The 13,081-nt window shown below is 35.5% G+C and overlaps 1 protein-coding gene across 1 annotated transcript in view; it reads left to right on the top strand.

Annotated features, from left to right (window-relative positions):
* Positions 1 to 13,081, top strand: part of SCFD1 (sec1 family domain containing 1) — a 46,213-nt gene that overhangs the window by 1,982 nt on the left and 31,150 nt on the right. Inside the window, exons 2-10 of the mRNA XM_083863942.1 lie at positions 2,360 to 2,430; positions 2,685 to 2,773; positions 3,745 to 3,835; positions 4,589 to 4,711; positions 5,789 to 5,876; positions 7,755 to 7,844; positions 9,022 to 9,077; positions 10,055 to 10,140; positions 11,856 to 11,955. Of these exons, the coding sequence (XP_083720068.1) occupies positions 2,360 to 2,430; positions 2,685 to 2,773; positions 3,745 to 3,835; positions 4,589 to 4,711; positions 5,789 to 5,876; positions 7,755 to 7,844; positions 9,022 to 9,077; positions 10,055 to 10,140; positions 11,856 to 11,955 (794 nt within the window). The remainder of the gene's footprint in view (positions 1 to 2,359; positions 2,431 to 2,684; positions 2,774 to 3,744; positions 3,836 to 4,588; positions 4,712 to 5,788; positions 5,877 to 7,754; positions 7,845 to 9,021; positions 9,078 to 10,054; positions 10,141 to 11,855; positions 11,956 to 13,081) is intronic.

Raw genomic sequence — 13,081 nt, 5'->3', positions numbered from 1 at the left:
AGGGTTAAATATTGGAATTAACTGCCCATGGAGGTGTTAGTCACCATCCCTGGAAGTGTTCAGCTGGACATGGCACATGGTGCTATGATCTGATTGACAAGGTGGTGATCAGTCAAAGATTGGACTCACTGATCCTGGAAGTCTTTTCCGACCTAAATGACTCTGTGATTTTGTGACCATACACAGCTTGATGTCATTGGCAAACTTGCTGTAGGTGCACTCAGTCCCACTGTCCATGTCACCAACAATTGTTACTTGATTATTTCAGTCGGCCTTTACAACTGAATCCATGTTGTTGTCTTCTGTCAAGAAGATCTTTTCCAAAGAACCAGATTCAACAACTAAATATACTCAGAAAAATGTTTCTTATCATTTAGTTATGGTATTACCGTGTATGTGCACAATTTGTTGTGACCTTTATCCTGGTTCATAACCAGGATTGGTTTCATAACAAAAGCATATCATTGTGCAAGCACAGTAAAACCTGATCCTTGCCCAGAGAACATTCAGCATTACTGTAGATGAAATGACAATACGAATACAAAAAAAGGAACCCAGACACTTGCTGCATGTTGACATGATTGTCACAGCACGTTACTAGTCTGATTACTCTTTTCTTAGCAGAGAGCTTATTCCAAGTTTTAGTTTAGATGATAAACTCTGCAGTGCAGCTGCTTCAACTCCACTAGTACCAAAGGATATAATGATACTGCTTTATATAGAATTTCTCATCTGGCTGAAGATGTCACCAGCAGTGAGGGGTTCCAAAGAATCCAGGAGCAGCCTGTTATCAACTGTCAGGACTGCTTTGTGGTGTTTAAAAAAGAAAAGAAAAAAGTATGAAGCAAGTGGAAGGCTGAAGTCCATCAAGACCCAGCACTCAGCGCTAGCTTGGATTTTCCCACATTCCTGTTTCACTGCTAGTAAAATCATTTGAAAGGGCAGTACACAGGAGGAAGCAGGGCATCAGAAGCACTGCCTGGCCACAGACAGATGATATTAGGAGAGCCAAAGTTCTACTGAGGTTGAGCTGTGCAGCATGTATCTGGAGAAAGAAGTGCTTCTGCTGCAACATTAGTAGCAAAAATGTGAATAAGAAAAAACGTTGGATCTTTGCTAAATGGACTGTTCATTTAACGGTGAAAGACACAGATAGAGCTGAGGTAACCAGTACTGCCTTTGCCTCAGTCTTCACCTACAAATGCTTCCAAGCCTTAATGTCACTTTGGAGTCAATCATTGAGTGAATCCTATTGGAAAATACTCATCACATGAGGGAAGAGGCACGCATGAATTTATGTTTGGTAAATCATGCCTGACTGGCCTAATTGCCTTCAGTGATAAAATGACTGGGTTTGTAGGCAACAGGACAGTAAGTAGAGTATTTAATTTGTCTTGACTTCAGCAAAGCTTTTGACACCGTGGTGTTTTATATCCATGTTGGGATGTCATGGACTAGATGGATGAACAATTAGCTACATTAAAAAACTGGTCAGATGGTCGGGCTCAGAGGGTTTGTAATTAATCAGACATAATTACCTAGAGGCTAGTAACAACTAGAACACTGCATGAGTGTAACCATCATTCTGATTTCTGCAGGTTTTTCCTCTTTACAAAACACTGTGATGATTTTGTTACAAGTTTTAAGAGAATAGGCACTATAGCACAAAGAGTCTTTTGCTGCTATTTGAAGATGGAAGGGCAGCACAAACTGTGTTGTTTAATCAGATAAATAAGGAAGGATTTATTACCTAATAGATTTATAAATGAGAGGTAGGTGAAATCTGCTTGGGTTTGTATGTGGAATGGAAAGTTAAATTAAAGTTCATTCCTCTTTCAGAGAGTTTTCCTGCTGCAAACTAAGGGTATTTTTGTACCCCTTAAACCAGCAATTTCTTCATAGGAGTTCTCAAAATCTTTCAAACTGTGTATTGATTTTAGTCAGGCATAAAGGTATTTTTTGTTTGGTGCATACAGTGTTGTTCCTGTGGGGTAGGAAAAGCTGATAGGGGAGTAAAGCAAACTAGTTCCCATTGGACAGAATGCACCTTTAAGAAGATACTGGAATTATTTTTAAGGCAAACCATGTTAGAATATAGCCTGTATAGCTATGGAGAGTTAATGTTTTAGAACCTGCTTCTTTGCCTTTTGGTGTGTCCTCTGGAGCCCATAAATTCTAGCAGATGTGAACCACTTGTTAGTCAAAGCTGCATAAAAATAATGAAAATGTGACTTGTTGCTTCTATATTTTGTGATGATTTTCCTTTAAAATGGAATGTATAATAAAATCCCTGTAAAGTCTTTAGTCACTGTTGTTGAAGTGTAAAGAGAGTAAACCATTCTTTGGCTTTATTTTCCAGTGGCTTTGAAACGTATGCTGAACTTCAATGTTCCTCCTGTTAAAAACAGCACAGGAGAACCAGTATGGAAGGTAAGAACTTTTGGAACTGGAACAGAGGAATTTTATAGTGTTCAGAAAAGTTCAGATTTGCAGATTTTAACTAATCAAGCACAGATGGAAGTCCATGACAAATTAATGATTTTTTATAAATAGGTAGATGTTTAGATGTTGAAGCACTTTTGAAGTTACAGTAATAGTTCTCTAAACCTGAATTCCTGTATCCTCTGTATTCTACAGTATCCACTTTTTACAGCACTTTATAAGGTGATGTGTATCTTTTTCAGGTTCTCATTTATGACAGATTTGGCCAAGATATCATCTCACCTTTGCTGTCAGTGAAAGAGCTGAGAGATATGGGGATCACTTTGCATCTGTAAGTACTTCTAAAAAAAATTGGGAATTCTTTTCTAAAAAGAACATTATTTAATATTCCCCAAAATAATGAAAAAATATGAAAAATCATTGAATAAATAACTGCTAAAATAAAGATTTTACATTGGCTTGTTCCTAAATTAGATGTAATTATGCAGAATCAGGGAGTGGAGAGAGAGCTCCAAACACTGTTTAGTAGGATATCTTGCTCATAACAGGAGGCCCTTGTTCAAAAATAAGAATTATCCAGTAGTATTATTTTGGAATTTGTCCCTACAAATCCTTTTGTAATCATGTATGTTAAAATTATATTGGCACAAACTGTTTCATGGGACTGTGTATGTTCTTTGCTTATCTTTTTACATATAGATTTTACTTGTCTTCTGTCAAAACAATCTTTAGGTACTGTTTTAAGAGATTTCTCATTTCTTTTTCCCCAGATTACATTTACCTAGTCCATTGTCATTCCTTAGCTATGGTAATAGTCATGAAGAAACTTTGAACATATGTTTATTATTTTATAAGTTTATTAACTTTTGCTAAGTGAAGGCTAGAAATGGAAACTCAGTTTAACCTGCTGACACATCAGCAGAAACGTGAGAAAAACATCTAAGCACTTTGTCTTCATGCAGGAAAGGCAAGTTTAATTGAATTAAATATAGTGGGGTTTTACCATGTCAACAGTTCACGTATGAATTTCGTGGATGCAGTATTTTAGCTTCCTCTGAATGGATAATCTGGTTTTTTCAAAGCCTTTTCTCAATCTTTGAATAAACTTTGCACACATCTATCAATATATTCAGCCAAAAAATACACAAATGTGATTTCTTCTCTTGCTGAAACTCTAGCTAAATATAGAAGGAAATTTTAGGAAATTACATTTGTCCATACAAATAAATAATTTCTGTAACTTTTATAATTTTATATGTAACAGAAAAAACTCATTAGAGATGTCTTTTTTCTTCCTGTCAGGCTTTTGCATTCAGATCGTGATGCTATTCCAGACGTTCCTGCTGTTTACTTTGTAATGCCAACAGAAGAAAATATTGACAGAATGTGCCAGGTAACTTGCATGTGTAATGTTTCAAAAGAGCCCACACAACAAGGTGTGTGAAGTAATTCTGCACTCACCAGAATGTGACAGTAACTAGCACATATTTGTCAGAAAAATGTTACCCAAAATATTATTATGCGAAACTTCAACTTCCCAGCAAGTAGAAGGGTAAACATGTCTTATGTGTTTCAGAGAGAGTTTGGGGAGTGAAAAGACAAGAGGCAGTGAGTACAAATATTCCATTTAACATTAGAAAAAGCTGTTTTAATGGGGGTGGCTGTACACTGGAACAGATTGCCTGGAGAATTTGTGGAGTCTCCATCCTTGGAGAGGTTCAAAACCTGATTGGGTACAATCCTGAGCAACCTTCACCATTTAATACTGCTTTGAATGGGAAGACTGGATTAGGCTAACCTCAGTTTTTCTCCTGAGAAGGAGATGGATGGAAGGTTGACATCTTTGCCAAAGTAAGGAGAAGAGCAAAGGGTATTTATGGTCAGCAGTAAAGTGTGGAATAGTAATTCCTGCCTTTTAGCATAAATGTCATTTCCTGGGTTTTTTGCAGTTCTGCGTTAGGTTGTTTATATCTGGATATGTGATGAAAACACCATGTGCAGAACTGTATAGCAGACAGCTAAACACTTCTGAAGGTTTAGTTTTACTGTGGATAACTGTAACATCACATAGTAAAAGTATGATTTTTTCTTTGAATTAGTCAGGAATGTATTAGTACTTATTCAGGAAAATATTCCTTTCTTTTAGGATCTTCGAAACCAGCTTTATGAGTCCTATTATTTAAACTTTATTTCTGCCATTTCAAGAAGTAAACTGGAAGATATTGCAAATGCTGCTATAGGTGCTAATGCAGTAACTCAAGTGGCTAAGGTAAGAAAATCCCCCAGTCTCTAATATTAGCACCATTAAAGGTGTCACTGCATTCTTATTTTCAGGCATACTGGAGAAAAAAACAGAACCTACAGTCATCCCAGTAATGCAGCTTAGTACCAAACTTCAGCTGTCAAAAGTCCAAGTACAAGGCTTCTGGGCTAAATGATAAGAGGGGAAATACAGTGGTTTCAGAGGATTCCTGATTGCATCAGCTGAATGAGTTCTTTCAGTGCATATTTATTTCAGTATTATCTCCAAAATACACAAAAAGAGCAATATGAGTTGCAATTCTCATTTGAAATAGTATTTCATATGTACACACTTTAACTGCATACTCTCCTATACCATTATGATTTAAAGGCATGTGTTAGGGATTTACTTTTATTTTTCTTGAATGGCTGTACCAAAACCTGTAAATTATTAAATAATATACTTAAATACATTCACTTTTTCTCACTCCAGTTAGTACTACTGGCATGAGAAAAAGAACCTGTTGTGAAATAAAATGAGCACTACTAGTATTGTTTAAGCCTTAGAGCCTCAGCAGCAGGAAATTGGTGTAAGACTATAAACTAACTTTCTTAAATCTGTTTTTCAGTTCTGATATCTCATTAATAGTTTATACTATAGAGAAGTTTCTTTTTTTCCCGAATGTACAGGTGTGTTACAGAAAAGTTAAAACTCATGAGCTGTAATGTCTTGTTGTTCAGATATTGCCCTCTTTCCTCTCACCTGCCTGAGAGCTCAGTACTGATTATGTTGTTGTCGTACATATCCATAAAAAGTGAACATATAATATTGAAACGTCCTCCATATTTTTTTTCAGTGGTACTTGGCTGCTAAAACTTTGTCCACAGAAGCAGTTGAAGTTAGACAGCTCTGGCATGTGCCAGTGCTCTAATATTTTGTCTTAATCACTCAACCTTTACCCAGGCTTTTTAATTCATAAATTATGTCTTGCCTTTTTTTTTTTTTTTTTATTAGGTACTTGTGTAAAATGTAGCAGTAAATCACATATAGGTTTTTTTTATGCTTCATTCTGGACTATTCTGACCATTATTCCTTGCTTTCTAGGTGTTTGATCAGTATCTTAATTTTATTACATTAGAAGATGATATGTTTGTATTGTGTAACCAAAACAAAGAACTTGTTTCCTATCGTGGTAAGTAGAATTTATGTAAAAATTATACCAAAATGTCTGAAGTTAAAATTTACTTTTGAAGTTGTAGCTAATAACCAGCATTTGCTTTGATCTGCTCAGAATTCAGGATAATCTATTAAATATGTAAAATCATGAAAGAAGCAGTTCTTAGATATTAATTTCAGCATCTTTTATTCCATGGTGATTGTGATACTGAAAAATAAATATGTATTTTTAAGTAACAAAGCAAAACTGTGATGTAGACATTTATGGATAATAGCATTTTTTATACAAGGAATAATATTGGAAAAATTGCATACTGTTTTCACATGTAGATGGTCACTGTGGGTGGGAAAGGGCATTCTAGACAATAAGCAACACTGATTGCTTCTGCAAGCATGTGAGCCAGGCATGTCAGCTTCTACGTAAAGTTTCAGAGTTGCAGGTGAAGTCAGCCTCCTGGAACTCTTTTCTTTTTCTCAAGACTTCTGTTCAACTTGGTTTGGAACCTAGCAGGAAGAGCAAGGGGCTGCCTTAGGTCAGTTACTTTGATGCTATGGCAGCTCAAGTCAACATACATACTAGTTGTCATAATTGTCCACATGATTTTCCTTCCTCCGTCGTGCTGATTTTATATACGCCTCTGACCCATTCAGTGTGCTAAATGTACAGAGAACTACCGCTCCACCACTCCTGCCCCTTACTCTGGATTTTACAGATGTTGTCTGGCTACTTCTGCTGTAGCTTTACTCTTCCTCTCCTTTTACATCAGAGCTGTAGGGTGTGTTTGACTCATTCCTTAGAAAATACCAACTCCACTTGTGTGATGTACAAAGGCCATGCAAGGAAAGAAGCAGAAGTCCAGATAATCCTATTTTTGCACCAGTTCCTCAGTACTCTGGTGTAGTTACAATGTCACACAGCTAATTCCTGGTGCATATAGAATATTGCCTAGTGACCAGATAGAGAAGTCTCTGTATGTCTAATATTTAGCAGTGAGATTTTTCTCCTCTCTTGCCCAATATGTGAAGTGATATTTCTTTAAAACTGGATCCGTAATAACTGAGTCGTGTCTCACACTGGGGATTGATTCCATTGGCAGAAGAATGAAGGGCATTTTTGTTCGAAAAGCAGATTTTGGGGGTTTTTTTTCACTAAAACCTGACATTGAAGAGTTTAAATAATAATTGTTTTGTGATATGTTCCTGTGTATATGAAGATACTTAATTGACTGTCATAAGATTCCTTATGCTAACAAGGAATTCGGATTAAAATGACTGAAAAAGTTTTGCACCCATCAGTTTCTGTCTGGCTTGTTTTCCTGTCTTGGGCCACTGAAATTTGCCAGCCTGCTTAAACCAATCTAGAAGTGGGCTGCTTCCAAAAGCTCATTGAACAGAAATCTGATCTCCCACAGAGAGTGATGAGTTTTCCATTAGAGCTCAGTAGCTGATCTGTCTCATTGTGTGAGTTCTAGATCTGACACAGACAGGCAGTAGGAATGCAGAGGTGAGGAAGAAGTGGCTTTTTTGCCTGTGGAGAGTAATCCTAGCAGGAGAGTGCCAGTTTCATAGTCTACAAAAGTCAGTGTAAATCTGAAGGTACTTAAGGATGTCTGCTTTTCTTGCAGCAGCACTGCTGTGTGTGCAAAGATTTGGAAATGACTGTGTAGTGTTTGACCTTATGCAGTAAGCAATAATTAAATTCTGACAATTTTTTTTTTCAGAGAAAAAAAGGGGTAGAAACTAATAGATATGCTATGAGGGGCATTTCAGGATGTAATATCTTCTGCAACAAAAGCTGTTGACTACTAACAGCCATCAAATAATAAGATTGCTCTCTCACTATAAAAGTGGCATAAACTTACTTAACCCTATTCTTTTTTCCACACTATTTTAGCCATTAACCGACCAGATATAACAGACACAGAAATGGAAACTATAATGGACACTATTGTTGATAGTCTCTTCTGTTTTTTTGTTACACTTGGTAAGTTCCAAAATTCTAGCATATTTTCTATTTTTCATATTTTTCATTCAGTGGGATAACTAGAAGTCTAGTGATTTCATATAGAAAATTAAAAGCAAAATTAGGTCTGTGACCAAAATCTCAATAATTCACAAGGTAGGATAATGATCTTGTTCAAATTACTGTTTTATATCACTGCAAAGTACAATAAAGGTTGTCCTTCATGAGAGTTGAGTCTTAGTCTTCGGTATCAATGGGAGAAGAATACTGAAGTGCAAAGGTTCGGATTCACTGTTTTAACAAAATCCTAGTTTGCAATGAAGATAATAGTGCTTTGAGTTTGGATTTGTCATTCTCAAAAAAACCAAAAAAACAACTCCCTAAACACTGCAGAATTAGAAGAAAAAAACTCCTCACACAAACCCTGCAAAGATCTAACTGAAATAACTTCCTAAAGGAATAAGAAGATATATTAAGTTTGCTTATTTTGTTGTGAGTTTCCTTCATGCTTAGCTGATACATTTTTCATATTGATGGCATTTAACTTAACATGGAGCTGAAATTGGTTAATCTGAGATAACTTTCCTACAAGGGGATCTGGGGATTACTACGGGGCAGTCTGTTCAAGAGAGATTCCCTTGGACCTGTTCAGTTCTTTCAAGTGTTAGTCTTTTCCTCAGTCACTGAAAATCTGTGGTTTTGGAATTTTCATATTTGTATAGATAAGTGAGAAACAGTAGCTAAATATTTTGAAACCTAAAAGCCAATGGAAAATGTGCTTTTGAAAAGAGCATTACCCTAGATATATAGGCCTGGACATAGCAGTGAGTTGTAACAGATATATTGTAGTAGTGTAATACTTAAAATACTTGTGTTTAAGGGACTTCTGACATTTTGAAAATAATTTCGAATGCATCTGCATGAGATAGTTTGTCCCCTGAAACAGTACATTAGCTTTCTTTCTACTATACACTCTATTTCTCATAAATTGTTGTATGGGGTATTCACTTGCCGCTGTAAAACTTATTTAATATTTCTATATAGTATTTTTTGTTCTATAGATAAAGACTGCAAAAGAAAGGTTTAATGTAAGTTTGTATTTAATCTCAGAATGTTAGTAAAAGTTGTTTATGAAAAGTAATGTAATATAGAATCTGAAAATTACAATGCACGTAGATGTCAATGTATCTTTTATTAGGCGCTATACCTATAATCAGATGCTCAAGAGGAACTGCAGCTGAAATGGTGGCAGTGGTAAGAACTGTTTTTCTAAACACCTATCATTGCTTTACAACTTTCCAAACTTCACTTTCACTTGGCTCAGTGCTAGGCAGAGGTCTAGTGTCATTGTGTCCTTTTCCTTATGGAGGAAATAAAACTGGAAAAGAGATACATTCATTTTCCTTTCTGATTTAAGTTTCATAGAACTCTTTTAGAAAGTGTAATGTTAGGGAATCAGATAATGAGAAACTTAAACATAAATAATTATTCCTAATCTAGAGTTAATCAAGATTTTCTAATAGGCATTATAATTAAGCTGCATCTGCACAGTCTCAAAAGTGGCTGTTGGGCCTGTGTTTCTCTGTGTGTATCAGTAAGAAATTTTTACTTACTGGGAAACCCTCTAAGTACAAGACATTTTTAGTATAGCAAATTAAACTGACATTGAACTTGATCATCAAATAGGGATGAAATGACCAAACAAAATCACAATTAACAATCTCTACAGAACTGTCTTCATTAGGAGTCATTATGGTTCATTTCTTCCATCTTCTTCACATCTTCTTTGTCAGTGAAATGATAATACTGATTAAACATAAACATGCAGTGTGCATGCACTCATATTGAGAGTAATCTCACTTTTTATGAAACAATTGTGTGGCAATGTCTGACAGCCCAATTTGCTGCTTCTGCTGTGGTTCCCTCTTGATGCTTCCTACTGGTATTTTCTACTTGCATGTTCAGGGAAGGGATGCTAATTGTCTGGGAGATTAGTAGGCATAAAGGAAACATCTTCAGTGTAGTCCTGGGCATAGGTATAAATGCTAGAGGGATAAAATAGATGTAAGATTTCTTTCTTTCTTTCCCATGTGCACTGGACTTAGTCCTCCTGCATTTAAGACATTTATAAACTACAAAAAACAGCACAATAAATCTTTTAATGTTGATTGTGTAAAGCAGTTAGGAAACCATTGGTTTGTTAAAAGTGGTTTTGTTTTTCCCCTCCCCAGAAATTGGATAAGAAGCTCAGAGAGAATCTAAGAGATGCCAGAAACAGTCTTTTTACAGGTGACACACTTGGAGCTGGCCAGTTCAGGTATTGTGTTAGTAATTTTATTTTTCATGTTACAGTTGTCTGGGTAAGTCACCACTGTGCTGAAAACTGTTTACAAGAATTTGGTTCAAATTCTGTAACTAAAGAATTTACATCTTTTCAAGGGACTTTTCCAGTCCCACAGCATAACCCATTTAAAAACTTACAACTATTAAGTGTATGGTCCTAGGACAGTAAATCAGAAATTATGTTATGAACCAGTTAATTTTGTTCAGCCTCTAAACCCAGCAAGAGCCAAACTTCTGCAAATACACTCTGTATAGAGGGCCATGAAATGCAGTTGGATGTCTGAACATAGTTCTGAGCAACTCTTAGTCCTTCAAGAGAAAGAAAGACCCATTTCCTTACTTGTGAGTACTGTTACCAGTTTAGTTAAATCAAGTGTTTCCCAGCTGATCCCTATCTTAACCAGAGGAGGACTGCTTGAGGACTACCACGGAGTGATTAAGGTCTGTTAAGTCATGAGCATTTGAATTTTTTGTGGGTGCTCCTGAGCATCTGATAATGTGTTCTCAGTAGCATCCCTGTATACTGCTGCCCTTAATTGAATACTCCACAGGCTGCCTTTGGAAGGTGTGTTATGAGAGTTTATAGTGTACATGAAAAGGAGGAGATGTATTGGCAACACTGTAGCTAAAGGAAACTTATAATCTGCTAAATGGATATAAAACAGTCATCATACTTATATCTTAGATAAAAAACAGAGCTTGGATAAAAGGCACAAAAAAATCAAGGTTGGCAATAGGAATAAGATTGGAAGGAGAGACAATAGTTGTGAAATACCAGTTTCTTCATTTTCATGGGAACTGAATTGTAAGCACTGCTTTTCCTTCAGAGGCATAGCTTGTTTTCTTGATAGTCTAGCATCGTTGCCCTCAAAATTAAAATGCAAGGTAAAGGAAACATGGGAAACTTTAACCAGTTGAATGGCTCCAGATCTGATCTTTGGTTTTTCAGAATCAGGTGACTAAGACTCTTGAGATTATATATTTAAGTGAATATACTTACTGCCAGGAATTCCAGAGCATAGAATTTAAATGCTTTTACTCTGTTCAAATGCATTTAAACTGCATGTTCGTAGGGATAATGTGCTTAAGAGAAATGGTTGTTATAATGTGAGCTCTTCCTGTCTTCACTATAATTTTTTCATGTAGCCGTAGCCCAAAACCTTTAGGCATGAGTGCATTTTTTACCTCAAAATTGGGTATTGATTACCATAGTGCATCTCAGAAGTTCATAATTTGTTTTTGTATGGACTTTATATACAGGCAAAGAGAATAATGAAATTAGAAACCCTTGGAAGTGAGATTTTATATTTGAGGATTGTTATAGGGATTAAGGTCAAGTATTACCCACTAAAACAGTTCTTTGGAACTCAAATGTGTATCCACACAAAAATGTATTAGTTAATACCTAAAAAGTTAGTTGCTGTTTTGACTTCGGCTCAATATTTATATATTGGTAATTTCACTTAGTAAAAAATAAAAAAGTATTTTTATCATTACTAAGATTTGATTAATGGAATTTATCATAATGATCAGCCCCAGTCACTTTCAGGAAGGCTGGAGGAGCTCAGCTGTAGGCAGTTTTGCTTTTATCTTGAAATGTGATATAGAAGGTGGCTGATATCAGTCAGGATGTTACTGGGGTGCTTTAACCATGTTTAAAGACGTACTAATACAGTGTCATCTTTTCAGCTTCCAAAGGCCCTTATTAGTCCTTGTTGACAGAAACATTGATTTAGCAACTCCTCTACATCATACTTGGACATACCAAGCTTTAGTGCATGATGTTCTGGTAAGGATAAATCTGATTTTGTTACTGAAACTATTTTTTCACTCAGTTTGCTGTTAAACTTGTTACCAGATTCTCTCCTCATCCAAAATCTGTTTTGTCTGTTTTATTTGGAAGTTGTTTTAGTAAAGAAAAACGTGGAAGATTTTTCTCTTAAGTTTATTTAGCAATAGTTTCTAAAATATTTAAAAAGTTGAAATACTGGTATCATCAAAAGATCGCTAATGCAGCAATCCTGGTCTTTTCTTCAGTAGCTCATGATCTGTATGTTATGTAATATCCAAACTCCATTAAGTGCAATTCAGTTTTGAAGAAGAAATGCTTTTAATGTGTTTTCAAACCAGTTTTGGTTTTAGTTTGAACTTCTAAAAATATTTTTCCTGTTTTTCTCCACAAGGTGGTGTGGGTGTTCAGTGCAGAGTGGTAAATGGTCCTACTGTAAGGAATCTGAAGCAGATTTTTTTTTGGAAGTTTAGATAGCCTTAAGATGCCTTTATTTCCTCAAGTTTATTTTATAAAACCAGTAGTAGAAATATACTTATGAATGATAGCTCATTCTGTTTACCTCAGATCTGTGTATTTTGTGTATAGGTGTTGAGTAAATAATAAAGAAAAAAGGAGTAAGAGTAATTAGTATCTGGAGGCTTTTTATGTGCTGAGACTTATTTGCAAAAATCATTTCAATATCTAGCTTTGAGAATTATTTTGAATTTATTATTGAGACTGTTAGAGGCATACATGAAATATGCGCATGCACATATGTGTTGATATAGAAAGTTGATGGTGAACTGTATAGTCATACATAGTGTCCAGAAACTTGCATTGCTACAATGAAAGTATTTCAGCACTAATGGAATGTTAGTTAATTCATTATCACAAGTCCTTTCCTCTTAAACTTTTCTCTTCAAGTTTTTATCAAATACGTGTACTTAAAAAATACAGGTTTTTTGCTGAAATATTAAACACCTCTTGTAAGATGAGGTTTGTTCTCATCAACTGCATGTGTTTCCTTTGAGTAACTACTTTGTTATGTTTCTGTTCTGGCATGGATTATTTGTAGTATTTAAGTCCCTGCCAAGGGATAACTAGAAACATTTTAAAACTGTATTTGACAGTTTCACTCACAGTG

The sequence above is a fragment of the Zosterops lateralis genome (assembly GCF_965231275.1).
Source record: "Zosterops lateralis genome assembly, chromosome: 6".
Classification (NCBI taxonomy): Eukaryota; Metazoa; Chordata; class Aves; order Passeriformes; family Zosteropidae; genus Zosterops; species Zosterops lateralis.
Note: the sequence above shows the minus strand (reverse complement) of the source record. Positions and strands in the feature narration are given on the sequence as shown.